Here is a 26,486-nt window from a genome sequence, read left to right as displayed (position 1 = left end):
ATTTCAATCTTAAGTTATATGTTTGTCAAAAATAGTAAGGAAACTATTTCTGTCAAATAAAATTTTCATTCATTAACAATTTGCTCACTTGACACTTTGGTCAGATTTCATTAAAAGTGACATATTGGATCTGTCATTATCAATGTTTGAAAACAGAATTCGAATTCATAATCAAAACTATTGCAGAAACAGAATTTCGAGGTAATCTTAGACAAAAAACAATTCTGATTCAATTATTACTAATCGAGTTAATAATTTGTTAATTTAATTTTACAATTTCTTGAATTTATTAACAAATTTTTTTAGTAAATACATGATTATGTATCCAATATGTCAAAATGTATTTATTCCAAATGCCGAAAACTTTGCTAAATATTATTCAATTGTCTGAAAATAAATTTCAATTATTAATTGCACTTATTACATGTATTAAGGTCATTTGGAGGAAAATGTAAACAGAATATCTATTTTTCATTAAAAACCAAAGTTTTTTCCCTAAACAATAAAACTCACGGAATTCCTTTGCATATGAATTTGTTGCTTCACTTCCTTAGGAAAATGTTAAATGGTTTGAATGGTTACATAACCCCAAAAGAAAAATTGGAAATATTTCTATAAATTATTGACAAATTTAATTTTATTCCCTCCTATTCAACGTAAAGTAGAAATTTTCCAAAAAAGGCTTGGGTAATGGGTAAAAATTACAAAAGGTAAAACACTTACTTGAATGTATCACTAAAAACTGAAACAAATTCGATGTTGTTTTTCTAACTGTAACAAAAAATTAAATATTAAATTATTTTTATTAGTATACTTGTTAGAATGATTATAATAATTTAATAATTTAACCAACTCAATTAAAAATGTATACTTTAAATCAAATTGTTGATTACCTGTCACTTTTAAACAATAACTTTTTTATAATGGTTGTGAAATTGTAAACAAACAAGAGTTGGAAAGTAATATGTTATAAGAAAAAGGCACACAATATAGGCAGTGTTGTATCAAAATTTGTGGTTGATAAACAATAATAGGTATGTTTTCGTTGCCTGCACTTCTTACACTTTAACACCTAACCTGCACTATGCTGTTCTCTTTGCCGGATGTGACGTAATTTTAACATACATTTCGCTACACTTTCTGCACCTACTCTTGACGTGGTGTAAAAGTTAAACTTAGTGCAGGCAACGAAAACGTACCTATTATTCAACTGCACTCGAATCTCGATATAACGAGAAGTTTGGAGATATAAAAACTTGATATAGAATCTGATATTAATATGAAATGGCACGAATGGCACTGACTGATTTAAATGTCTAGACGTGAAATAGGCAAATAGGGAAAATAAACAGTTTCCAACAAATTTTTCATTCAACACAAACACTTTTTACAAAATCCTCTAACGTACCATATCTTCTAAATTACAGCAATCAAAAATGCAGAAACGCTGCTGTAAAATGAAATTGAAAAATTGGAAAGTAATGTGATGCAATGCAAAGCCATGCAAACCGAAACCACCGAAACCATATGACAGCTGGGCCATTGTGCTCGCTCTGTGTCGCTCTGCATGCTTCCGCCCTCTACTGGCGACTGCTGGCGACTAGCCGTAAACCACTTCCTGTTCCTGCAGTCTGACATAACATTACTTATTTACTTCCCAATTTTCCAGTTTGCAACCGCGTTTCTGCATGTATTTAAACAATTTAATCGATTATTGTAATTTAAAAGATACTTATCCATGGTGCGTTAGTAGATTTTGTAAAAAGTGTCTGTGTTCAGCTTCAGAGAAGGATTTGTTGCAAATTGTTTGTTTACGTGGTTTACGTATATCACGTAACCTCAAAATTTCAAAGACTTTCCGAACACTCATATAATATGTTTTTTGTAGACTAAACAAAAATTTGCTAAATATTTATTATAATCAATATAATTTTAAAATTCAATTTTTTTAATTATAAAGCAGAAACTTTTAATATTTAATTTCTAATCCCAATTTTGTATAAAACTTTTTTTTTACAACTAAAAGAAAATTTTTTAAAAAATTTTTGTTTACGAACCAAACATTTTGATAGAATATTATGGTTTTTTAAATAAAAAGAAATTGCAGATTGTTTAGTTTTCAATTACAATCATTTGTAAAAATATTTATCAGTGCATGTCCAACCAATTTTCAATCAAGTTAGTTAAATTAATAAATTATTATTATTCTAACGCAAGTACTAATAAAAATAATTTAATATTTAACTTTTTTGGCTTTTTTGTTCTAGTTAGAAAAACAACATCGAATATGTTTCAGTGTCACACTCAAGTAAGTGTTTTATTGTTTGTAATAATAAACTTGGTAATTTTTACCCAATAAAACTGAAACTGGCACCCGCAGTTTTCAGCACCCTCTTATTTTGGAATTAAATATTTTTTATATTTACATTCAGTTATCATCACGTACTTAATTTTCCAAATTTTTATATTGGTTTTAAACAAAAAAGTATTTAACTTCAAACTTTAATTTCTAAAAGTAAGTGGGTGCCACTTTCAGCTTCATTTATGTTACCACCCTTTTTTCTATAATAAATTTTTGTACTTCTTATTATTGCTCGTTGGTGAAGTTCACAATGTTAATAATCAACGATTTATAGAAAAGAAATATTTTTAATATTGATTTGAATTTATCACTCGGTGGTATTTAATATTTTTATTTTAAATATTTTTCTTGTCGAAAACTATAAAATGTTTAATTTAAAAATTTTTCTTATTTTAAATTCGTCGGTTAGGGGGAAGAGAGTGCCAATTATTGAGATCAACGACGAAAAACATCTAATGCCATTTGACGCGACTTGTGAGGACTGTGCCTTTTCCTGTAAGTGCCTGTAAGCGTGTAAGCGCAGTGAATATAACGTAGACGAACAGTTGAAAAGTGCCTTTTCGACGATGCATTTGTTTTTTTGGTTTTTCTTCAACTTGAGGTAGTTTATTTACTACATAATTTTTAGCTTTAATTACATTTTAAACGGGAAATATTTAAATCGCTATGATCTGAAATAACAAATTTCTACATGAGATGTTCTGGTAAAATATTAAATTAAATAAACGATGCCAGCTGCTTAATTGATTTCTTCGGTTAGAAAAAAAATTTATGATCAGTAGGATTGTGCTTATCGCCCGAACTAGAATTTTTAATTTTTATGCAAAAATATAACAAAATGGCGGCAATTTAAACAAATGTTTTCGGTTTAAAAAAATAGTAAAAATTAATATTTTTAAATAATTCTAGTTCCTGTGATACCCACACGTGCGACGAAGATTTTCGTAAAAAAATTTTGAGAATCGCGATTCTCCAGTAGTTTCCGAGAAAAACATTACGCAGCATGGAAAAATGTGGTTTCGAGAAAAACGCGTTTAAAAATTGTGTTTGCGCTCAAATAGCACTATGAAAAAAATTTATTTTCAGTGTTGGGATCTTTCTATAATTTTTACACACTCAAATAAAATAATTTATTCTACCATACAGTGAGTTATTTGTATTTGAATAATTAGACAAATTTGTTATTTTTCAAAATTGAAAAATATTTTTATTACCTACCTTGTAAATTCTTCCATAATTAAAGAAAATTTATTTTATTTTTTGAAAAAAAATTGTAAAAGATATTTCACTGCGGTTTCAAACAAATATTAAGTTTTAATTATTAATTATTAATTGTTATCATACAAATTTTTCGTAAGAGTTCCTGATAAAATACAATAAAAAATTTTAATAAAAATAAAATATAAAATATTTTTTAAAATGTAATTCAAATTAAAAAATAATAAAATATTTCATTTTAAAAAGTATTTTTAAAAATAATAAAAATTCAATGACCAACTTTACGTGCAAGAAGACTAGAGACAGAAGGTAAAATTTCTGTAGTGGGGGTATGGCAATGCTGAGTCGCTCAGCTGATGTATGGTCAGGCGTTTACTTTCAAAAAAAGTTTTCGCCGCAGTAGCCCAGACGGACTTCTGCGCAATCTAACACACGTAAACACGGGAAAATATATTCTATACAAATACAATGTGAAATATAAGTGTTTATATTTTCAAACATCTTACAGTTATTAAAAAAACGTTTTAAAAACAAAAAAATGTGTAATCTGTAGCATGAAGTGTATTAAAAGTTAACAAAAAGTAATAGTCATAGTGTTGTGTAGGTTTATCTTTCTTCTTGTTACAACTTTTCACACAGCACGTTTTCGGAATTTTTAACTATTTGAATAACACTTAATTTAATAATCACTCACATTATTTCTATATATCCGTTATGACACACATTGTCAATTGTGTCTCGATATATTGCACTGATTGCACTTTAAAGTTAACCTCAAATTAAAATCATATCATACACATATGTAAAACATATGGTATACAAGAATTTGAATGTGTGAGTGATGTGCAGAAGCACCGCGCCGGCGACTTTTCGAGACGAAAAACGCCTGGTTAATGAAAGGCTTTTGACTCATCCCCACTACCGAAGTTTCACCTCCTGTCTCTAGCCTTCTTGTTTACGTGATTATAGAGAGAACTTAAAAAACAAATTTTTGCATCGTCGAAAAAGGACTTTCTTCGTCGTTCGCTTGAAAAAGTACAATATACTGTGTTTTTCACACCACATTTATACGAAAAAGCCAAGTCTTCACAAATTGCGTCAGATGCTGTTTTTCGTCGTTGATCTCAATTGGCACACGGTTAATTGATCAGAATTTTTATTCAAAAATATATAAAAGTCTAAACAGAAGAATATTTTTTACGTTGTGAACTTCACCAACTCTACTGTTGCAAAATAATTATGAATACTTGAGGAATTTTAAAGATGATACTTTTGTCAGATAAATAAGACTTTGTTTTTACAGTTTAATCGTCTGTTTACTTAATAATTCAGAGCATCCTTTTTATAATTATTTTCTTGCATATAAATAATTAAAATTGTTTTATTCTTAAAAGTATGTGAATGTAAATAAAGTACATATGTGACGCGTTCCCAAGAAAGGTACCTATAAGAAGGAAAAAATTTGAGGTTATGTTTTAAATTTTTTGAGTAAAAATACAGAAAGAGAATCAATTATTAATTAAAAATTGTTGGTTTTCATTATATTCAAAATATTCAATGAATACTGGTTTAAAATTCAAATAATTAAAAATGAACTTTTAATCAAGATGAATCTAACTCGAACCCAACCTATAATTCGTTTGCTTCTTAGGTACCTTTCTTCGGGTCGCGTCACATATATTTTATTGGAAGCGAAAAGACAAAAGAAAATGTAAAAATGGAGACAGAAAAAGTTTAATAGAAGACGATTAGGCAATACTTTCATAACATTTTGAACAATATAAATACCAAATCCACTTTAACTTCTAAATACTTTTTGTAAATAATCCAAAGAACTTCAATTGTATTTAAACAATGAATTCATTATTTCATGTAAAATGAATATAATATTGTTGAATGAACTTATAGTTGCATCGTCCCATCTTTAATTGAAATAAGGAGGGAAAATTAAAAAGGAAAAACTTGTATGAATCACGAAAATATGAGGTGAAATCGCTTCGTCTTGGGATGATTACCGTCGTGTGAACTCAAGTGACATATTGACGGTTCCGACAACTCGATGTAAATCTTGTGTTTAGAATGCATCACTTGTACCCAACGGCCAAAGGGGATCCTTTATGTCCTCTTGGCTTTCATCCGCAAGTGCGATGGCCGACACGCTGTAAACGATGCTTCAGGTATCACTCTTTCATTTGTTTTCACTCCACTTGCTTTCAACTAACACTTGCCTTTGTCTTGCTATTTAAATGAGAGAGGGAATTAGATACGTATTATGTATCTATTTTTACAAGAGAGCCTTTCTTCGAAGAAAGAAAACGGAACTACTCAGATGGAAACCTATACACTTCCAAACGGACATACTTTTTTCTTCATTTTTTCATTATTTTTTAATTATTTTTCTGCTTCCTTTTATGCTTTTAAAATTTATAAATATTGCGGCAAGCTTACACGACAAGCTTCCTAATCTTGCGGCAAATTACATAATATACATATATCTGGGTAAATTCTGGAAGCATTTGAATAACAATGGTAAATGTTGAAGAATGAATTGCAGAATATTTACCATTGAATTTGGTCATAAATTGTTTATTAATTATGGGACACAGGTCAAATAATAATTAGGGCTCCGCTTCAGAAATTCTTATTCATGTATTTCCGAAAATTTTGAAATTAGGAGCAATAAGAAGAAGATTCTATTTCCTAAGTAACTTAATTCAATTCCAAGAAGGCTTTATTGATATGTAAAACCCTATAATGTAGCGCGGATAATGACACATATTCTTTTGCATGCAAAATAATATGAAATTTACCGAAATTTAGTTTTCGTGCTCGAATTTCAAATCATTTGGACACCATAAGATTCGTAAGAACACTTCAAGTGAAATGGGGAGTGATTTAATAAAGTACTTACGCAAAAACGTACAATTATTGGGCTATTCACGATTCTCTCTCGATTCGCATCTCTCTCTCTCTCTCTCACTCACTCTCCACTGTTGTGAGTGGTTGCGAGAGAGATCAATTTGAGTCAAACGCTTTCCGACTATAATCCAAATTTAAATTCTTCTATTACTAAACCAAAACTGTCGAATTAACCCATTTTATTTGTCATGTTAAAAGAGTTTTGTTTTGTAAATAATAAAAAACCAAATACAAATTTTCTTCATTTTAATAAATGCATAGAATTCATTTGGTTATACGGGAAAGAAAATTTTTATTTAATGTTGAGTTTAACCAAATTAGTATTTTGAACCATTTAAAAATCATTTTTCATACAAATCACTTATTATTTATTGAATTCAAAAAATGACAATTTATTAAGTATGTATAATAAGTAATTGAGTCTATTAAATTTATAAAAATATTAAAGAATAGAAAATAAAACATAGAGGCGCATGATTATTCCCCAAATGTCATTTTAACGAATTGCATTTATTCAAACTGTTATTTTAACGAAATTAATGTCACTTTTGCGAATCGACATTTTTACGAATTGACACATTTGCGAAATATCATTTTTATACGAATTGTCATTTTTACGAATCGTTATTGTTCCGAAACGTCATTTTCTCGAATTGTCATTTTTACGAAATATCATTTTTGCGAATTGACATTTTTACGAATTGTCACTTTTGCGAAAAGTCATTTTTGCGAACTGCCATTTTTTTCGAATTGTCATTTTTACGAATTGTCATTTTTATACAAGTTTACTACTTATAACCATTTTCGTAAAAATGACATTTCGGAACAATACCTATTTGTAAAAATGACAATTCGTAAAAATGATATTTCGCAAAAATGACTTTTTGCAAAAGTGACAATTCGTAAAAATGTCGATTCACAAAAGTGACATTTCGTAAAAATGACTATTTGAGAAAATGACATTTCGGAACAATGATGATTCGTTAAAATGACTTTTCGCAAAAGTGACAATTTGTAAAAATGTCGATTCGCAAAAGTGACATTTCGTTAAAATAACAGTTCGGATAAATGCAATTCGGTAAAATGACAGTTCAGTTATAAACTATTTAAAATTGCGAATTATTTTTAACATGGAAAAAAATATATTTAACAGGTGTTTGTTTTTTAGAATCGAAAAAAGTTGAAAGTAATTAACTGATGGGTTATAATTTATATTAATAATTGAGGGGCTGGATGCTATAATGTGTTACGCGCCATTCACTTAACATGGCGCGTAACACATTATAGCATCCAGCCCCTCAATTATATTATTATACAATGTATTACTTTTATATTTATTATATTATTACTAGAAAAAATCTGTATTACTTACAAAAATCAAAATAAACATTGAAACTTAACCTTCAGTTTTATTTATTAACAGTTTCTATAAAAAAGTGAGAGTCAACAACTTCATACTTAACAATTTCTTTTCTAAAAACTTTTGATCTATTACGGTCGACCGTTAATTGACAAATATTTTTACATTATCATTGCAATAAAATATTTTTTCTTGAAGCACATTCACGGGACGTTAAATAGCACATGCGAAAATATATGCAAGTACTTTTCAAATACTTTTATTTGATTTTCGTGGAGTATCACTCGAATTACGGTCACTTTAAATTTAAATTTTATACGCACGTGTTTTTAGTTATTTAAATTACAACAGTTTTTTAAAGACACGAAACACATCAATTTACTGTGTCTCAAAATAATTCTAATAACTTGAACTTTTATTTCCCATAAGTCATTTTGATGTGCCAATTGTCTTATTAATGAAAAATGATAATGCGTCTTAGAATTAGGGACAAGTATAGATAAAGATATTGTAAAAAATCGGGCACTCAAATTGGAATAATTATTTATCCATTTAATAAATTAATGTAGAACCTTTTGGAACTGATTCATCTTATCAAGCTCTAATATTTCCAACAAAAATAAAGTAAAAAGTTATTGAAATTATCAAAATATATGCGAGGGACCCTCCAACAGGGTAAGGTTCAAAAAATCGATTACAGTCAACTCTACGAATAGTGCCGCTATCAATAGTGCCACTTCTCCTCTTTCTCGCTCGAGCTCTATCCCCACTTTAGCGACTCAGCACCAAGAACTCAGTTCCAAGAAAAGTCGTAAACGCTGTGCAATTTTGCGGCACTATTCATAGAGTTGACTGTATCATAGTTTTTTGATAATTCTTATAGAAAAAGATAATTATGTGATGCCCTTTTTAATGATGGAGCAAACCGCGCATCTCTATTTATTTTATTCACACCCGTGTAGAAAAATTTCGTGGCGCAAGCTAGCAGCGCTAGACTCCATGTAAATTTACCATGTATCTAGCACTGCTAGCTAGCGCCAAGAAATTTTTCTACACGGGCAAATGCACAAATGCGCTTCGAAGAAAGTGTTATTTCGAAATTTTAAAGTGATTTTCCCATCATAAGCGTAAATACTATAACCAAAAGTTTTATCGTGAAAACCAAATTCTGTTCTCGTAGTACTTGAATATGATTATTAATCTGGAGGTCTTAACTGTTTTCTAAAATGATTGTTGGCATTTTACACAACGTTATTGAGGTTGATGTTTCGGAAAATTGGTCCTCACCTTTCGACAATGGTTTTGTTATTATGTAGGCAGTAGACTGGTACAGCAACGGGGGTCCTCTTTTATATTCTGGTTTTCCTAACTCATGCTGAACGCAGAACGCTGAACGACGCTATTCAAACCCCCTGCTCGTCCCTTTATAATCTCAAGTTTTTGGTGGTCACTTTTGACTACACAATTTCGATAAACTGAGAATTAATAACGTCAACTTTTTAACACAATAAACATATTTTTTCGTCTGAACAAACATAATGTTTCGGCGACATTTTCTTAATATAATATCCAAGGTTAAATATAAATTCTCTAATATGTTTATTTATCTAAATAAGAATTCGACTTTTCAAGATAAAATTAAAGACAGCTAATACAATATAACAGTCGGGTAAATTAAACAAATTTTTTATATTAATTGTCTTAGACATCCAATTTAAGATTCACAATGATGTCACTGACAGAGTTATATATTGAGCCCCATCAAAGTTGTTCATGTTACTTTTTTTCGTTATTTTAAATTAAATCCCAACCACATCACAGTTTTTTTAAAAATGTCATTTCTACTAAAGTGTATAAAGAAGTGTTTTTCTGTCTAAAGTATACTTTTTGTGAAATTTAGAAAAAAATTCTACATAGTCACTATAACTTTTTAACTTATACACATGAATATTTTTAAGAAAAAGGATAATTGCCTATTAATTTTTAAATCAAGTTTTTTGTGTGTACAAAATTAGACTGATGTTTAGATTGAATTAACATGTTTTTTAATATTAAATATTGCAGCTACGGAGATTTAAATTTATACAATTATATTATACGTTGATGATTATACTCTTTTTCATGTTAGATTAGATTGCATTTTGACTAATATATTCTGTTTGCCAGGGATTACAAAGATCATGTGGGAAAAGGCAGAAGCATTAAAGATACAACATCATCGACACCTACTTTATCACCTCGGGAACAATCATCAAAAAGGTGAGTATTTACTATAGATTAATTAAAAGAATATATGGGGCATTCCACGCCAAGTCGGACACCTGTTGACTTTTGCATCTCCGATTTTTTGCAAATATTTTTTTTCTTTTAGTGCTGGTTGAAAGGAACTTCCATGATTTTTTTCAAATTTTTTCATGAAGTAATTTAAGAGATCTGGGTTTTTGAAAAATCACGTTTTTTACATAAATTTTTTTTTTAAATGCTTATAACTCGGACAAAAATTGATCAAATTGGACGTTCGATATATGAAAATTTTTGTTTTTACACGTAGTTTTTGATAAAAATATTAAAAAAAAATTTTTTTTTAATTTACCAAAAAAATTTTAAATTTTAAAAATAAAATTTAATTTTTAAGAATGTATGTATCGATCGATTTTTTTCAAAATTTTTTGTAAGAAACTGGTACTAAATTAAGAATTTTTAATCCTTGTCTGATTGTGGGCAAACGATGGGATCTATTTATTTTGTAATTTTTAATTTTTGTATACGCAGTGAAAACGGTAGGTAGCCAAATGCGTAACTTGACATTTGACCAAATCACGCAAATTTTTCAAACCAAAACTGTTTTCAGACTGAGTCTCTCCGAACTTAACCTTCTTACTGTTTAAAAAAGTGATTTGATCAAATTGCAAGTTAGGCATTTGGCTACCTACCGTTTTACAAAAATTAAAAATTTCAAAATAAATAGATCCCATCGTTTGCCCACAATCAGACAAGGATTAAAAATTCTTAATTTAGTACCAGTTTCTTACAAAAAATTTTGAAAAAAATCGATCGATACATACATTCTTAAAAATTAAATTTTATTTTTAAAATTTAAAATTTTTGTGGTAAATTAAAAAAAAATTTTTTTTAAATATTTTTATCAAAAACTACGTGTAAAAACAAAAATTTTCATATATCGAACGTCCAATTTGATCAATTTTTGTCCGAGTTATAAGCATTTAAAAAAAAAATTTATGTAAAAAACGTGATTTTTCAAAAACCCAGATCTCTTAAATTACTTCATGAAAAAATTTGAAAAAAATCATGGAAGTTCCTTTCAACCAGCACTAAAAGAAAAAAAATATTTGAAAAAAATCGGAGATGCAAAAGTCAAAAGGTGTCCGACTTGGCGTGGAATGCCCCATATACATGGTTGATTCTCCTGAAAGGGACCACTTCACGTGTCATTCCAACATGAGGTTCATTATTTACATTTATTTTTTCATTCATACTGATATTCTTTTTTTAAAAATTTAGTTATAATTATAATCTAAGAAGATGCATCTATTTTTGCATAATCTTCTAATACTTATAATAAAAGTTATTCTCATAGTTTTCATATTTGGTAGGCGCTTTGTTTTTAATTTTTGTAATCATTTGTAAAATTTTTTTAATTTGAAGGAACACCGTATTGCATTCAGATCTTTATAAATCTGACAAAACTTTTTTGATTTTAACTTAAGAATAAGATTTTAAAATTAAAAGTAGTAACACCTCATTAAATAATTCACGTTCGGTGCATATAATTATAAACTGATGAAGATAAATCGAATATAAAATTTATAAACGTCCATAAAAAATTAACTTACAATTAATGTTTTATACCTATATACAGCTATATTCGTTAGAATATCTTTCGTTTTCACAGCATCTAGAATTTTCCTATAGAAAATAAAAATAATTGGTTTTGCAAAATGAAAATTAAGCGGTATCCCCTTAAGGAGTAAAAATTAATTACGTCTGTTTGCGAATAAACTGGTGAGCATTTATACTAAAATGTTGTGGATATTCAGCTTTGCAGGGAATTCCGACAGCAAAAGAACGTGGGCGTCAACGTCAAATTTATTAAAAGACGAGTCAAAAAGCTACACTCCGGAAGTAACTGTCACCTGGAACTCGGCACTAGACCTCACCTCCACTCAAGACAATTCTACCGAACAATTTGTTAAAACTGATAAACATAAACCGACAACAACAAGACCAAAAACGTACGTCGGCTCGCAGTCAGATAGTTTTAATTTTCGACGACATTCAGTTGATGAAAGTGTCATTGATAGGCCACAAAAACTACAAATTAGAGAAGTTATTAATAAAAGTAACGGCAATGCTTCTGATACGGATGCTGAATACATTATACAGGTGAGAAAGAGCTTTTTATTGTTCAAAATATCTTTTTATTTTTGAACAAAGGACAAATTTGAATTATATTATAAAAGTTATATGCATTTACAAAAAAAAGAATATTTTATGATATACCTTTAATGAAAATATTGGACGAATAATAATTATGTATTTGGTAATTAATGAATTAGACACTTTTTTTAAAAAACTGTATACTCATCCATTCAAGAAAGCAGCGAAAACCTTTAGAATTTTAAAAAATCCACTGTTTCAACAAAATCTTTACATTTGAGGTTGGAACACTTGTGAAATTTTGCCCCATATTTATGATGAGAATGAAAAGAAGAAAATTCTCTGGCACTTTGCCCAATTTTAAAGCAGTCCATACATTTTATTAACGAATAAGTACGAAAAATATGTGAACGTCCATGATCTATAATATAATACTTTTTGGGGTTCTCAACTCTAAGACTTTCAAGATAACTGACACATATCGTACTCTGGCCGTCTGCCAATTTTCTTTCTGTGTTTCAAGATTGTTAAAATGTTGAGAGGCCTCCATTTAGAAGACTGATGATTAATGTACATAATTAATTGTATGTATATTAAAGTTTTTGATTGCCGAAATTCTTTCAAAGCAAATCACCCCGATCAATTTTTCACACTTTCTAAATTCGAATTTGATTCGTATATTAAACTACACTTACTATTTCTGTTTATTTAAAAACCCTATACTTTTTATTTTCTTCCAGTATTCAATTCCCGACAAGAAATTCGATAAATGATTAAATAACTCATGTTCTTCAAGGTCTAAAGAAGTTTTTTTTCAATCGGAAAGAAAGTGTTTAAATTAATTAAATTTAATTATTTCAGGTCAGAAAACCACGTTCAACTGAAAGTGGCGTGTCATCGAAAAGTGAAAAAGGAAATACCGTTGAAGCCGTAAATGGAAAAGGTGGTAAAACAGAAAAGGTAATAGTGGAAATATACATATACGGTTCTTTGATTTAAAAACAGAATATAGTCAGGAAGTATTACATCAGCAACATTTGTAGTTAAGTGAATGAAATTCTATAATTACAGAATGAAATTGAAAAACTCAGGGCACAATTGACTGATTTGAGAATGAGGTGCGAAAGAGTGGAAAAAGAAAAAAGCGAAATTCTTCTTCGTCGTTTATCAACAATCGATTCTGTATCCAACAGCAAGAGTACCAGCAATGAAGTGATGAAATTGCAAAAATCTGTCAAGGAACTTCAAGCCAAAAATGAGGGTATATGTATATTTTATTTATTTATCTACCAAAAAAGTTCTATGACCACTCAAAATTTTCCAAATTTTGCAAGGAATTCGCCCATGTAGATAAGTCCAATAGTGCCAAAATGCTTTTTCATGTGATGGACGTTCACATTTATTAAATGCGAGGAAACATTTAGAACTAAAGTTGACTCAAGATTGAGAAAACTTATTTACCCGTCTCACCTCACTTTCTGTCAATTTTAATTTTTACAAAATATTACACTTACTTTCAGTTTATAATAAATGTTTTTTTGTTCATTTGAACGTTCAAAACTTTAGAGGGACATCAGTCCAGCGGTTTTATTAGTACTTAGGTACCAATCGGGTAGCAGTGACAAGTCTTGAGTCGCTCGCTGCTACCTGACTGATATTATCCCTTATTTCAACCATGCGTTCGTCCCCTTATTTTATGTAGCCCTTCAATTATTAAATAATATAAAAATACATAATTTAACTTTTCTTTCTACTTTTTTGTTATTTAAAAATTTTTGTAAACAATTCAACAAATTTTATCAATATTTTTTAACATGTTAGTAACTTAAGCGGTTTTAAAAGCTGCTATCGAGGATCTCTGATAACTCCTCTAAAAAGGAGTTGCTGCAAAAGGCGGCAAACTGTGAGCACGATATATATCTCTGTACTGGATCAACAAAATGAAAAAAAACAAAAACTTTTCGTTAAAATGATATAGGGTAAACCAGACAGTAGTCGGACACTTTTCAACTTTGAATAGCTATAAAACCGTATGAGATAAAAATATTTTGTTTGTTGCTAATCATTTCTAAGGTGATCATAAACAAATATAAACTTTTGTAATAGAAAAAAAAAATTTTTGGATGGTTTTTGAAAGCTTTTTTAAGTGGCCGACTATTGCATGGATTATCCCTATCACCCCATCTTGGTTTGTTTAAAATTATTAATGTCTACATTGTTAGTTAGTACTTTTATTTTATACCTAATTTGTAAAGATAATAAATTTTAAATTAAAAATGATACATAAAAAATTAATTCTTTGCTTTCTTCTACATTTGATGGTAATAAAGAATTTTTTAAAATATTAAAAAATATGCTAATTTTAGAAGTGAAAAAACACTATAGTCACATTACGATGGAAGATAGCAAATGGTGCCATATTCTTCTGATTTCGTGAATAATGGACATAAAATTATTTATATTAGAAAAGTTTTTCAGCTGGCCTTTCGTCAGGCGTTTCATTCCAAAAAGATCTATAGGTTGCAATGGGCTTTTGCATATATCTAACACATGTAAATACTGGGAAATATATTCTATACACACGGCAATAAAAGAATTTGGACGTGCAAAAGTCTACTGCACCGTAGCACTTTTCGAAACGAAATGCCTACTACCGAAGTTTTACCTCCTGTCTCTAGTCTTCTTGATTCAAGAATAAAGATGCGTATTTATATATACTTATAATCAAAAATATAGTGATTTATTCAAAAGTGCCAAAATGGTCCCTTTTCATGCAGACGTGCGCAAATAGGCACCATATGACTTGACAACTGGTATCAACTCGGTAATTGATTCCTTCGTATATTAATATAAATATAAATTAGTATAAATATTCCCTATAGTAAAATATTTGTTTCTGTTTTAGGGCCATGTAATAAACCCTCCGCTCCTTCAGCAGCTTCCAATAACTCGCATCTATCCTCAAACGGGCTCTTATGTCGGCGATCGCCACGCGCTTCATCCTCTTTTCCGGCATATGAATGCGCGTTGGGCCCAAGTGAAATTCTTATTGCTCTCGTGTAATACAAAAGTGCTGCTGTACCTTCATTAAATACCCCGGCAGCTATGTTCGCAGCCATTTCCACAATTTTTGAATCAACCGGAACCATTTCCAAATTCTTTTTCGCATAGTTTCGGAGTCGCGTGTCCACCCTGGTTAAAAAACCGGACAGATTTCGGACTAATCCGAAATTTGTCCGAAACCATTCGGTTTATGGTCAGGTTTTTGTCACCCGAAATTAATCCGGAAAAATCCGAACTCTATACGGTTTGTGAACAACTAGTAAAACCGGAGTTGGTCCGATGAAGTCCGAAATTAATCAGTTAATTTTAACTAGTGAATCCGGAATTAGTCCGAAACAGTCAAAAATTAGTCCAGACAATTTAGTGAATGTTAATAAAAAAATAATTATACAAGTAACACGTATTAATTATTATTACTTTATGGTACATTCAACATATTTTTCGATATACCTATCGCAATTTTATTTACATTAACTTAAAATTTCTAACGCTTGGGGATTCGAACCTACACCTATCTAACATTATATCGCACCGAAATCGAATACACTAACCACTATACCACGATCGCATGGGAGTTCAAATTCATAATAGAATTTATGAAGTGCCACGAAAAGCAATGACAAGAAACAAACACATCAGTGTTAATTTTAATATTGAAACAAGATAACTAATAATACTAGTAAATTTGTAAAAACAAATTGACTGCAGAATTAAATATTTTATTTACCATAAGTAAATACCCTGAATAAAAAGTGGGACCGTTTTTTATAACTATTGAATCCGTAATTAGTCCGGTTTAGTCTGCAGTTAGTGGTTAGTCAGATCATATGCGACTAGTAAATGCAGAAGTAATCCGGTTAGTTTAACCAGTGAATCCGCAGCTAATCCGAAACAGTTTGCATAATTATGGACAGGTTTTTGTCGCTCATAAATTCAAACTCAAAATGCGGTTTTTGTATAACCAGTGAATCCGGAATTAGTCCGATCTAGTCCAAAGTTAGTCTGATAATACGCAACTTGGAAGTGTGAAATTATTAAATCCGGAATTAATCTTGTTTTGGTCAGGTTTTTGTCATACGAAATTATAATTATAGTTTGAATTTATCTGCATTTAATACAAATTGTTTTTAATATACAAATTCAATATTCTTTGAATTGGATTGAATATGGATTGTTTTGAACTGTCTGTGGATTGTACATATTTACAAATTCTTATAATAATAAGACTTATTTTCGGACTGGGGTCTTTTGATCGGATATTATTCGGATTGACGCTGAGTATTACCGGATTCTTTGCATACAGATTTTGGATTGTTCCATACTTGTTTCGGATTAAATCTTTTAACTGGATTAAATTCGGAATGTTGCGGACTGATTTCGTATTATTTACATGTTGATTTCGGATTATTTCGTATTTATTTTAGATGAGTTTTTTGACGGACATAATTTCGGATTGTTGTGTAATAATTTTACGGACTTAATTCATAATTCATTTGTTTCGGATTATACCTTTTAGTTGGATTAAATCCGGGTTGTTGCAGACAATTTTCGGATTGTTTTGTACTTGTTTCGGAATAGGATTTTGCCACACTTAATTTCAAATTGTTGCGGACTAATACCGGATTTCTTGCTTACAGAGTTCGGATTGCTCCGGACATTTTCGGATTAAGTTTTTTTAACTAGATGAAACTCGGATTGTTGCGGACTGATTCCGTATTCTTTACATATTGATATCGGATAATTCCGTACTTATTTTAGAAGAATTCTTCACCGGTCATAAGTTTGGATTGTTGCGGACTAATTACGGACTGAATCCGTACTAATCCGTACTAATCTGTCCGTATTTAATCCGGAATTAGTCCGAAATTTTTACCAGGGCATCCTTTTCTGAACGTGTTATATAGATTCTTTCTTTAGAACTTGTTTATCACCGTAAGGTGCGGCTTCTAAAATCCCCGTGTACGTTTCAGAGTCTGCGTCTCCGATGTAATTTTTGTACTGCACTCCAAATATTTCCTCCGATCGTTTACACATTTCGACTACAGCATCTACTTCCATTTTGCCAGAAGAACCTGAACTTACACTGCAAACATCTTGACGCTCTTGATACCACTCGCTGTACTCCGCAGTATCGCGTTTCTTGCTCCAAGTTTCACACTGTTTACAATTAGAAATTTTCACTAGATTATCAATGATTTTTCCAGATTAGCATCCGACCAAGGATGTCACTCCATAGAACTCTGTCCAGGTTCCTTCGCTAGATACTGCCAATTCTGTAGAGTTTTCATCAGAAGTCAATTTTTTCTCCTCAGGACAAGTGTTTAGAAAAGTTTCTCGGCGGCTGTCTTCACACAGGAATGTATATTTTTCATAATTGAATCGTAAGCGGACCGTGTTATAGAAGTTGGCATGTTCATTAATCCACAAAATTTTGTTGCGCCTCTCAAGCCCAGTCCGAGTACTCTCATGACAAATAAAAAACATCTATTTATCTCGTAAGAATGGTCGACTATGGACTAGAATTTATAGAACGAACCGCACATTCGTCACAGTTTTTACACTTTACGTATTCGGAAATTGCTGCGAACACTGTAATGAAGATCAAAATTCTATATTCAACGGACGAATCTAAGAGATTTCGACAAAGATTTCGTCTTGCTTTCTGAGTTTTTTGGCCGAAGCACTAAAACTTCATTCCGCTGTTTCGTATATTGGAAGTTGCTCTCAATTCTCTGCTACCCTTCATTATTCATTTTCACGAAATATACAAAAACTGGCGAGTATACTACTAGACTGACTGATACTCTTCAATATTGGCAAGTTTGGGAACGGGACATGTGTTCGCAGGCATAAAAGGAACACTGTCACACCATGCTTCTGGAGGGTGCCGGCTACCTACTTCTAATAAAGTCTTTGCAAATGAGTGTAACTACGATAATATTCACCGGATCGATCTCAAATTTCCTGTGTGTAGGTACTTAGGATTAAAATAAAAATTTATTTACCCATAAGTATTTACTTTTTTTTTACTGGAATAAAATTCAAAAAAAAACTCGGATTATTATAAGGGTTTTTCGGAATTTTTGCAACAATGCAAAAATTCTCATTTTCATATAAAATATAAAATAGGTATAAAATCTGAGTAGAAACCGATTAGATTGTCAACTCCGCCAGCATAAATGAGATTAAATCCTGATAAAAACCTAGGGCAAAAAGCGAATTCCATTCCGATAGGTCTGAATAGAAATCTACTGTCATCTGGAATGCATTCCATTAGATAGTGATCCGATGTAGAAAAATTAATGGTTTCTTCACTTTTTTACAGCCCTTAGCGAAGACAAAGGCAGTCTAACGTCAAAAGTAAAAAGTTTGGAAAAAGAGTTAAATGTGAAAACAAATAAAAATGAACGGGAAAAATTGAACGAGGAATTAAAGTCAAAATTGAAGGCAGCCGAAACATTGTGTGAGACTCTTATGGATGAAAACGAAGACATGAAGAAAGAAATTCGAGAATTGGAAGAAGAAATTTACGAGATGCAAGATAACTTCAGGCAAGACTTCTTTTATTACCCATTATTTCATTTTTATGATCTCAATCATTTTATTTGTAGCCTTTCATCAGGGATTATGCTTGAGGTAAGACATTATGTAACATTACAGGGAGGAGCAGGCGGACGAGTATTTGAGTCTCAGGAAAAATTTGGAGCAGTCAAATAAAAATTGTCGAATTCTTTCGTTCAAGCTGAGAAAAGTTGAGAGAAGGACCGAGCAATTGGAGACTGAGAAAGTTGATTTGGAGAAGAAATATGACCAAGTACCATCTTCTTTTTTGCTTTTTCAAATATTTCTCTAAATATGTTTTCAAATTTTCCCTAAATAACCCCATTTTTGCACTTTTCAGGCAAAAAAACTGGAGGATCTGTTGAAAAAAGTAGGCACCGAATATAAAAACAAATTACCCAAGCGGAATATTGAGTTAGAATCGAAAGTTCATCTCAAGAAGATGATGGACGCTATAGATAAGGATATAGGTTGGTATTTCTTCTTCAAAAATAATGTTTCAAAATCATTTATAAATTATAATCTAACTTTAATTGCTGGAAATAACTCATTCTTCGTTAATTTCATTGTGTCAGTGCTGAAAAGGATGAACAAAATTGATTTTAAATAAATGAATGAAATCAATTTCAGGTGACATTCTTGGCATGATAGTGACTGCAATTGATGGTGGCGGAACTGGTTTTCGAAATTCAAAAGTAAATGACACCAATTTGAAATATGATACATTATCGAAGGAACATGAACTCTTGAAAGAAAAACTGGAAAAGGTGCTGAAGGAATTGGCCACTGAAAAGGAGACGAAGAAATTGAAAATTACAAAAACTGACGATGGAAAAAGTAGCGAAATTCAAACTAGTAAGAATAATGAATAATGAATAATGAATGAATAGATGAATAGAAAATAAGTCAAACCCCAGATAGCAAGTAATCTATAGCAGCAAGCTTGCCGCATGTAACATGTTTAATGCAAGCTTGCGGCAATATTACGTGCTAACTGGGACAGGATCACATAAAATAATAAAATAAAATTTAGTAAAGAAGAAATTGGATGACACGATCGCATCAACAAATATTGAGAGAAAATCTTGGGACACTGAGAAAGGGAAATTACAAGAGGAAAAGGAAAAATTGAAGACCAAGCTTTTGTCCCTCTCTGCAGAAAAACTGAAAATATCCAATGAAGTTGTTTTACTGAAAAAGGAACTCGGTAAGTTATTTTAGAAAAACAGCGAAATATTAGAAATTGAAAAAATGTTCAAGTCAACTATTCACATTTCGCTTATTATTCAGAAGCAAATACAACGTCCAAGAAAGATAACGCAAAAATGGAAACAGTTTTAAGCGATTTAAAGAAGGAACTCTCAGACGAAAAGGAAACAAACCAAAAATTAAAGGATGATTTAGCATTGGTCAGTGAAAAAGAGGCCAAAATTACAAAAACATTAGCTACGGTAGTATTTTTTTCAATTCTTATTATCTGCGTCATTAAAAATCAATTTCCATGTAATTTTATACATGACAAAACAGGTTGAACATGCGAAACAACAATTTGAGACCAACTTCAATCTCAAGGCGCAAGAAATTGAAAACCTCAAATTTTCGACATCAAAAACAATTGCCGATTTAAATGCAAGTGTTGATAGAACAAAAAGGGAGAAGGACCAATTGAAGAGTCTGCTGGAGAAGGACAAGGAATCAAAAGACTTGGAAATTAGTACTCTTAAGAAAAAAATTAATTCCTTAGAAAAAACCGGCTTGAATACTAAAAAGATGAATGAGTTGAAACAATCGTACAACGAAAGAATATTAAGTGAGATATACTAAGGTTTTATAATTTCTATTACGACCTCGTTAATAGGGCAAGAATGGGAACAGTTGACACGATTTCGAGAAAGTCTCTTGTATGTATTGTTTGAAAAAAAGACAGTTATTTTACCGAATTTCAAATAAATTCAAAATTTATAACTTGGTCGTTGTCCACTTGTATCAACTGCGTTCTCAGTCTTTCCTTTCTTTTAAGGATGAATATATTTACTCTAATGTAATTAATAATAAACTTAAAGTTTGCAAGTTAAAATTAATAAAAGAACGAATACTTTAAGGGGCGCGTACACCAGTTGTAACGCGAAAAAAGGCCGTTTTCTAGAATTTCTTTCTAATAAACCATTAAATTCTTTTAGGAAATGCTACACTGAAAAAAAAGTTCTAGTTAGGGTATATTTAACACGATATTCTAGTTAAAACAACCAGAATTCTGGTTAGCCTAACCAGAAAAAATCTAGTTAGGGCATATTTAACATGAAATTCTAGTTAAAAACAGGTTTTCTGGTAATTCCAACCAGAACTTTTTTTCAGTGTATTTTTACCCAAAAGTACGTAGCTTGCCGCAATATTGCATAATAAGCTGATTGCAATATTGCCTGGTTGATTAATATTGCTGCAAGATTACGTGCTATCTGCTTAATTATATTGAATTTCAAGAAAATCGGTTTAATATTTTTCTAGTAATCCTGATCAAAATGACGGATATCATTTTGAAAAAAACGCTTTTAATAAAAAACAAAATTCGATTTTTTGAAAGCTACAACTAAGTTGAAATTTTTCTAATAGAGAGGAAATAAGATTTAATTAAGTTACACAATTATTATTAATGATGTTGAGGGAATGTAAATACTTTTGCAGATCTTGAAAATGAAGTGAAGAAGGGTTTGCAGCAATTCGACGAATTGAGTGCGAAACATGAAAAACTTGTAGAATCCAGTAATCAATTAAATGTAGAAAATCAGGCGTTAAATAGGTAAATTTAATTTTCCTAAGCAATCAACTCTTGATGAATGTGGGAATAATTATTAAAAGTTTCTCCATTTTTTCAGTCGTTCAATAGATCAACAAGCTAAAATTAATGCCGTTCAGACGGAGCTGAGCGATCTTCAAAAGACTTTAAAATCCAAAGACAAAGACTGGAATTCGAAAAGGATTGCTTTTGAGGTCAGTGTCTAGTCACCAGGAAAATTAATTATTAATCCGTTCGATGTGGTTTTAATATCACATTTTACGGACTCTTGCAAAAAATTACAAATTATAAGAGACTTTAATTTAATATTTAAATTCTTTAAACGACATGAATTCGCTCGAAACTCATCGTTACTCGTTACTCGAGGGTTTTCGGCGTCGCTGATTACAAATCCGATATTATTTTTAAAAAATTCAAAATGAAGAACAAAAATAATTTAAAATATTTATCGAATTAGATTGAAATTTTGTAATTCAGACGTATCATTTCTAATTTAAAGTCGTTCCGTAAACATAATTATAATTATAGTATTTGATAGTTTTGGACATTGTTTTGGTATTTTGTCCCACTGCAAGTGGGGAAAAACACCAAGTTTTTTGGTTCGTAGTAGTGAGAATCTATTAGCTCGTTATATCTAGATTCAAGTGTAAGTGTATAATTTGGAGATTCTTCAGAAAGCGGTCATGACCTATAGAGGGCACTGACCTCCATAAAGATAAATATCAAATTTTTCATCTGATAAGATATTAAATTTCAGGAAAAAATTCGAGAACTGGAAAGAATTGGCAGTGTTCAGTCGCAGGAAGAAATTAAGGAAGAGATAAGTCATCTCAGAAATGAAAATGGTTCTTTGAGAGAACAACTGAATGATTTGAAGAATGCAGTAAGTCTCAATTTGTCCCCTAATTGATTAATTCACTCAATTACAAATTATTTAATTTGTAAAAAACAAACATTTGATATTTTTCTAACGGTACACAACAAAATGAGAGAAAAATAAAGAGACGGATTTGAAAGGGTCGAGGAGTTGAGGAATTTTAATAAAATTCCAAAGCGACGTGAAGTTGACAATTTACAATATTTTTTCCCTTTCAGAATGATGACTTGAACAGTAAGCTAAACGATTACAACTCCGTGACGAAAATCCAGCGAAATTTCTCGGCAGATTCCTCGGTACTGGAGTCTGAGTTAAGAAAGGCGAAAAATGCTCTCGCCAATGCTGAAAAGGCAAAGAAAGCTGATCTCGCGCAATGTAAGATGCGCTATGAGCACAGGATCTCGGCGATCAATGACGAAATCCAGTCCATACAAACACAGCTTACAAGGTACAAACGCGAACGGGACACGTACAAGCACATGTTGGAGGGTGCACAAAAAACTATCGCGGAACTCAAGATTGCGAGGCAACGTCGGCATTCGACAACATCGACTGGCAAATCAACTGATGAGGTACATTCTTTAATTTAACAAATATGCTTTCGATATCTTCTCCCCATATTTCTATTACATTACACTTACGATTTCAATTATTATTTCAATTATTATTTGCGGAAAAGATGATTTTTATTATTACATACATATTAAAGAATATATATTAACAACCAGCATGCAAGTATAGTGAAATGTGGTCTATTGTTTTCATTACTCAATGTATCACCAAATCAGAGTTAGATATTATTATTATTTGCAGGATGAAGAATCAGCACTAATTAACACAGCAGTTCTAGAGAAACAAATTATGTCTATGGAAGACGAACTTTCAGAAGCAAAGCTTGAATCTTCCAAATTGAAGACTGAATTAGTGTCCGAAAAGTCAGCATGGCAGATAAAATTATCAGAAATGCAATCTCAAATTAATGAAGTATGTGGTTCCCTATTATTTTTAATACAAAATCTATCAGAAAACACTTCTGCTGTTATGCTAATTGGTTTTCACTACTAACATTGTAAGAGTTTTTTCTTATTCAGAACAAAATGAAAAAAAGATAAATGCAATTGCAAAAGTATTTAAATTAAAGAATGCTATTGATATTGTAGTTGGAGGAGGAACGCTTGCTGGCGAGTGGACGTACGAAAATGCCGGGATTGAAAGTGCGTATGGAACTTGCTTGGCAAAAAGAACGAGAGGATCAACAAAGATTGCTTCAAGAAACAGCAACGCTCGCTCGAGATTTGCGGCAAACACTATTCGAAGTGCGTTTATTCGCCTTGGAATTTAATAATCAATATATTTTTAACACCTGCGGGACCATTTCTAGTTTTTTACAGTTTTTTATTTTTTTGTCTTGGTTTCTGCTTCTTTGCAACATTTATAAATAAAATGATTCCAATTTAAAATCAAAACAAAAATAATTTCAATTATATTCCATTCTGATTTGTATCCGAAGGAAACAAATGTTGCGAAACCAAAACAAAAGAGTTCGAAGAATCGGTGACACTTTTTCTGTATTATTTCGAGACGTCAAACTAATTCGCAATGCATTTGCAGGTTGAGAGGGAACGCGATAAGGAACGTCTGGAAAACAAGAGGAGACACGATCAACTGAAGAAAGTCTTTGACGAGGAGAAAGATGAAAATAAGAAGAAGCTTATTGAAGTAACTATCTACTTTTAAAAATACAACTAAATTACTCAATGCGATATGCACATCGCATTTAAAGTCCGCAAAGAAAAGAAAGAGTAGATTACATTAAAAGACGAAGACAATAAATAAAAAACAGTTCAATTCTGAGACTAGCTCTAAACCTCCTTTGCAAGTTTGATAAACTATCAAACTCACAATCAAGCTTAAGAAGAATGATAAGATAAATTTAACCACTATAATTAATTCAATCTGCAAGCTGTTACGGAAGTAAGAGTTAAATTTATCCTTTTATTTTTCAAATTCTTAATTGAATAATTAAAGTGAATAAATTGGGAAAAGTGCGGCTTTTACAGTTTATGAGAAAAAAATACAAGGTCATTGGAGATTAAATCTTTTATCCATTACTTTCTTTCGTTTCTATTGATAAAAATCGTTTTATCATCGAAAACAATAAACATTTTTTTCAGAAATTAATTTCCATTTTTGATAGTGAATCTGAATATAGTTATTTTTACAGAAAACGCTTCTCGAGAACTGTCATACAAAGAATAATTTATCTTTAATTATTTATTTAAAGCCCTTTTAAGTATATGTTTCTTACAGCTCTTGAGTGTGCTCTTTTTACTTTTTCGATACTTCCGGTATCGAAAGTCAATTTCGCTGAGGCCAAAATTAAATGGAAAAAGTGTATGAATAAAACTCAATTCTCAACTTTAGGAGCATAGAAATTGTGTACATTCAAGAAGCGTAAAGTAGAATTAAAAATTTCAAGATGGCGGACCAAATATGGCGTCAAATATAAAGTAAAAGTTGAAAGTTTTGGTCACTGTTTTTAAATTACCAAAATGTCATTGGCTTTGCCTAAATTTTATTACTAAATTACTTTGGAGTTTATGGGGTCGCTAATTAAGAATTATTGGATTAAATCGTCTCACTCAAATCTGACCTTTCTTTTCAAAAATTCAAAATAACAACCTATGGTTGAGAATTAACTTTTATTCGTACACTCTTTCCGGAATAAAAAGAATTAAATTTGAAAAAATGTCAATTTTTTGTGTTTTTTAATATTAAAACTGTTATATTCAATAATGGATTGAAATAGTTTTCTGGGCTTGGGCGTTAATCAGCGTTAATGGTTTAAAATTAATAAGGTGCCAAATAAAGTTTTAAAGCACATCCTCTAGGGTTTATTTGAATTTTACACGTAGCAAAAGGAAATATGTATAATGTTAAATACACGACGATGTATTGTAATAAATATTGGCGATATTTAAAGAAAGCATCTAATGCATTTCAGTTGCAATGCGACTTGTTGGAGTTGAGAGACGCCCACGCAAAGTTGAGAACAAGCAATGAAAAGATGAGGCGAGAAAAAGAGCGCCACGAAAGGGAAAGGGAAGAACTAAAAACGATCATAGCAAATAAACGGCACATAGAACAAACGGAAGCTCGCAGCATTAACACGCTGCTGCAGCAAGTCGACGACTTGATGAAACTATTCCCAGAGTTGAAGAGCACCACGGAAAATAAACCCCCAGAAGTGTACACACCCACTCCTCCGAGAAGACTCAAGGTACAGCGAACGGAAAACATTATAAATTTTAGAACAAGTCGTGCCAACGATTTATCTATATTGTCCTATTATCATTTTTGCAGGGACCAAAATCGAGGGAATCGTCGCCAATGTTGGAGGGCAAAGACGATAAAGGTATTTCACGATAATCAGATTTTAGAATGTCGCGTCGTCTCTGCACTGAAATTCATAAATCTCATATTTATGACTTCATTATTTATTCATGCTCGTAGGTGGAAAGATAGAGGGAAGAGCCGAGAAACTCGAATACACTATCGGGAAATTAATGGAAGTTGCAAAAGAATTGCGAGAATCGAAAAAATCGGACGAGAGCAGTTCTAATCGATCTAAAAAGTTTGGTAAAAGGTAACTTTCAACTCAAGACCTGAATCATTTCATTTAGAATTTATTTATAAAAAGACAAGTTTTATTTAACTTTTATCAATAAGTCTGAAAAGAAAATAATCAGAAAGTCGTCACACCTACACTTGGTGCAATTATTGCGATAAAATAGACTGAAACTGCTGGTATTCTACAGGTCAACATCCATCGACAATGACACTGGAAGAGGAACAACTGCGAGTCGTAAACCAGCTTTAAAGAGAAAGAGTCTCTCACTCGATCAGACCGCAAGCAAAAACGAACAGGTTGTTG

The 26,486-nt window shown here is 31.0% G+C and overlaps 1 protein-coding gene across 7 annotated transcripts in view; it reads left to right on the top strand.

The window, feature by feature from the left end:
• Positions 1 to 26,486, top strand: part of LOC122505697 (paramyosin) — a 33,740-nt gene that overhangs the window by 3,893 nt on the left and 3,361 nt on the right. Inside the window, exons 1-25 of one of the 7 annotated variants that reach the window (XM_043617512.1) lie at positions 1,628 to 1,741; positions 2,297 to 2,308; positions 5,489 to 5,757; positions 10,026 to 10,118; positions 11,918 to 12,263; positions 13,119 to 13,217; positions 13,329 to 13,518; positions 18,646 to 18,871; positions 18,981 to 19,134; positions 19,222 to 19,351; positions 19,512 to 19,736; positions 19,915 to 20,088; positions 20,172 to 20,332; positions 20,409 to 20,691; positions 21,564 to 21,678; positions 21,755 to 21,869; positions 22,433 to 22,558; positions 22,771 to 23,124; positions 23,366 to 23,536; positions 23,713 to 23,868; positions 24,164 to 24,271; positions 25,557 to 25,832; positions 25,916 to 25,967; positions 26,066 to 26,198; positions 26,371 to 26,479. In XM_043617512.1, coding sequence (XP_043473447.1) covers positions 5,660 to 5,757; positions 10,026 to 10,118; positions 11,918 to 12,263; positions 13,119 to 13,217; positions 13,329 to 13,518; positions 18,646 to 18,871; positions 18,981 to 19,134; positions 19,222 to 19,351; positions 19,512 to 19,736; positions 19,915 to 20,088; positions 20,172 to 20,332; positions 20,409 to 20,691; positions 21,564 to 21,678; positions 21,755 to 21,869; positions 22,433 to 22,558; positions 22,771 to 23,124; positions 23,366 to 23,536; positions 23,713 to 23,868; positions 24,164 to 24,271; positions 25,557 to 25,832; positions 25,916 to 25,967; positions 26,066 to 26,198; positions 26,371 to 26,479 — 3,894 coding nt within the window. In that variant the 5' untranslated portion in view covers positions 1,628 to 1,741; positions 2,297 to 2,308; positions 5,489 to 5,659. Of the gene's footprint in view, positions 1 to 1,608; positions 1,806 to 2,101; positions 2,179 to 2,267; positions 2,309 to 5,488; positions 5,758 to 10,025; positions 10,119 to 11,917; positions 12,264 to 13,118; positions 13,218 to 13,328; positions 13,519 to 18,645; positions 18,872 to 18,980; positions 19,135 to 19,221; positions 19,352 to 19,511; positions 19,737 to 19,914; positions 20,089 to 20,171; positions 20,333 to 20,408; positions 20,692 to 21,563; positions 21,679 to 21,754; positions 21,870 to 22,432; positions 22,559 to 22,770; positions 23,125 to 23,365; positions 23,537 to 23,712; positions 23,869 to 24,163; positions 24,272 to 25,556; positions 25,833 to 25,915; positions 25,968 to 26,065; positions 26,199 to 26,370; positions 26,480 to 26,486 lie in introns of those variants that run through there. The other 6 variants (XM_043617487.1, XM_043617503.1, XM_043617494.1 and 3 more) reach the window with 6 other exon arrangements.

The sequence above is a fragment of the Leptopilina heterotoma genome, unplaced genomic scaffold, assembly GCF_015476425.1.
Source record: "Leptopilina heterotoma isolate Lh14 unplaced genomic scaffold, ASM1547642v1 Lhet_113, whole genome shotgun sequence".
Classification (NCBI taxonomy): Eukaryota; Metazoa; Arthropoda; class Insecta; order Hymenoptera; family Figitidae; genus Leptopilina; species Leptopilina heterotoma.
Note: the sequence above shows the minus strand (reverse complement) of the source record. Positions and strands in the feature narration are given on the sequence as shown.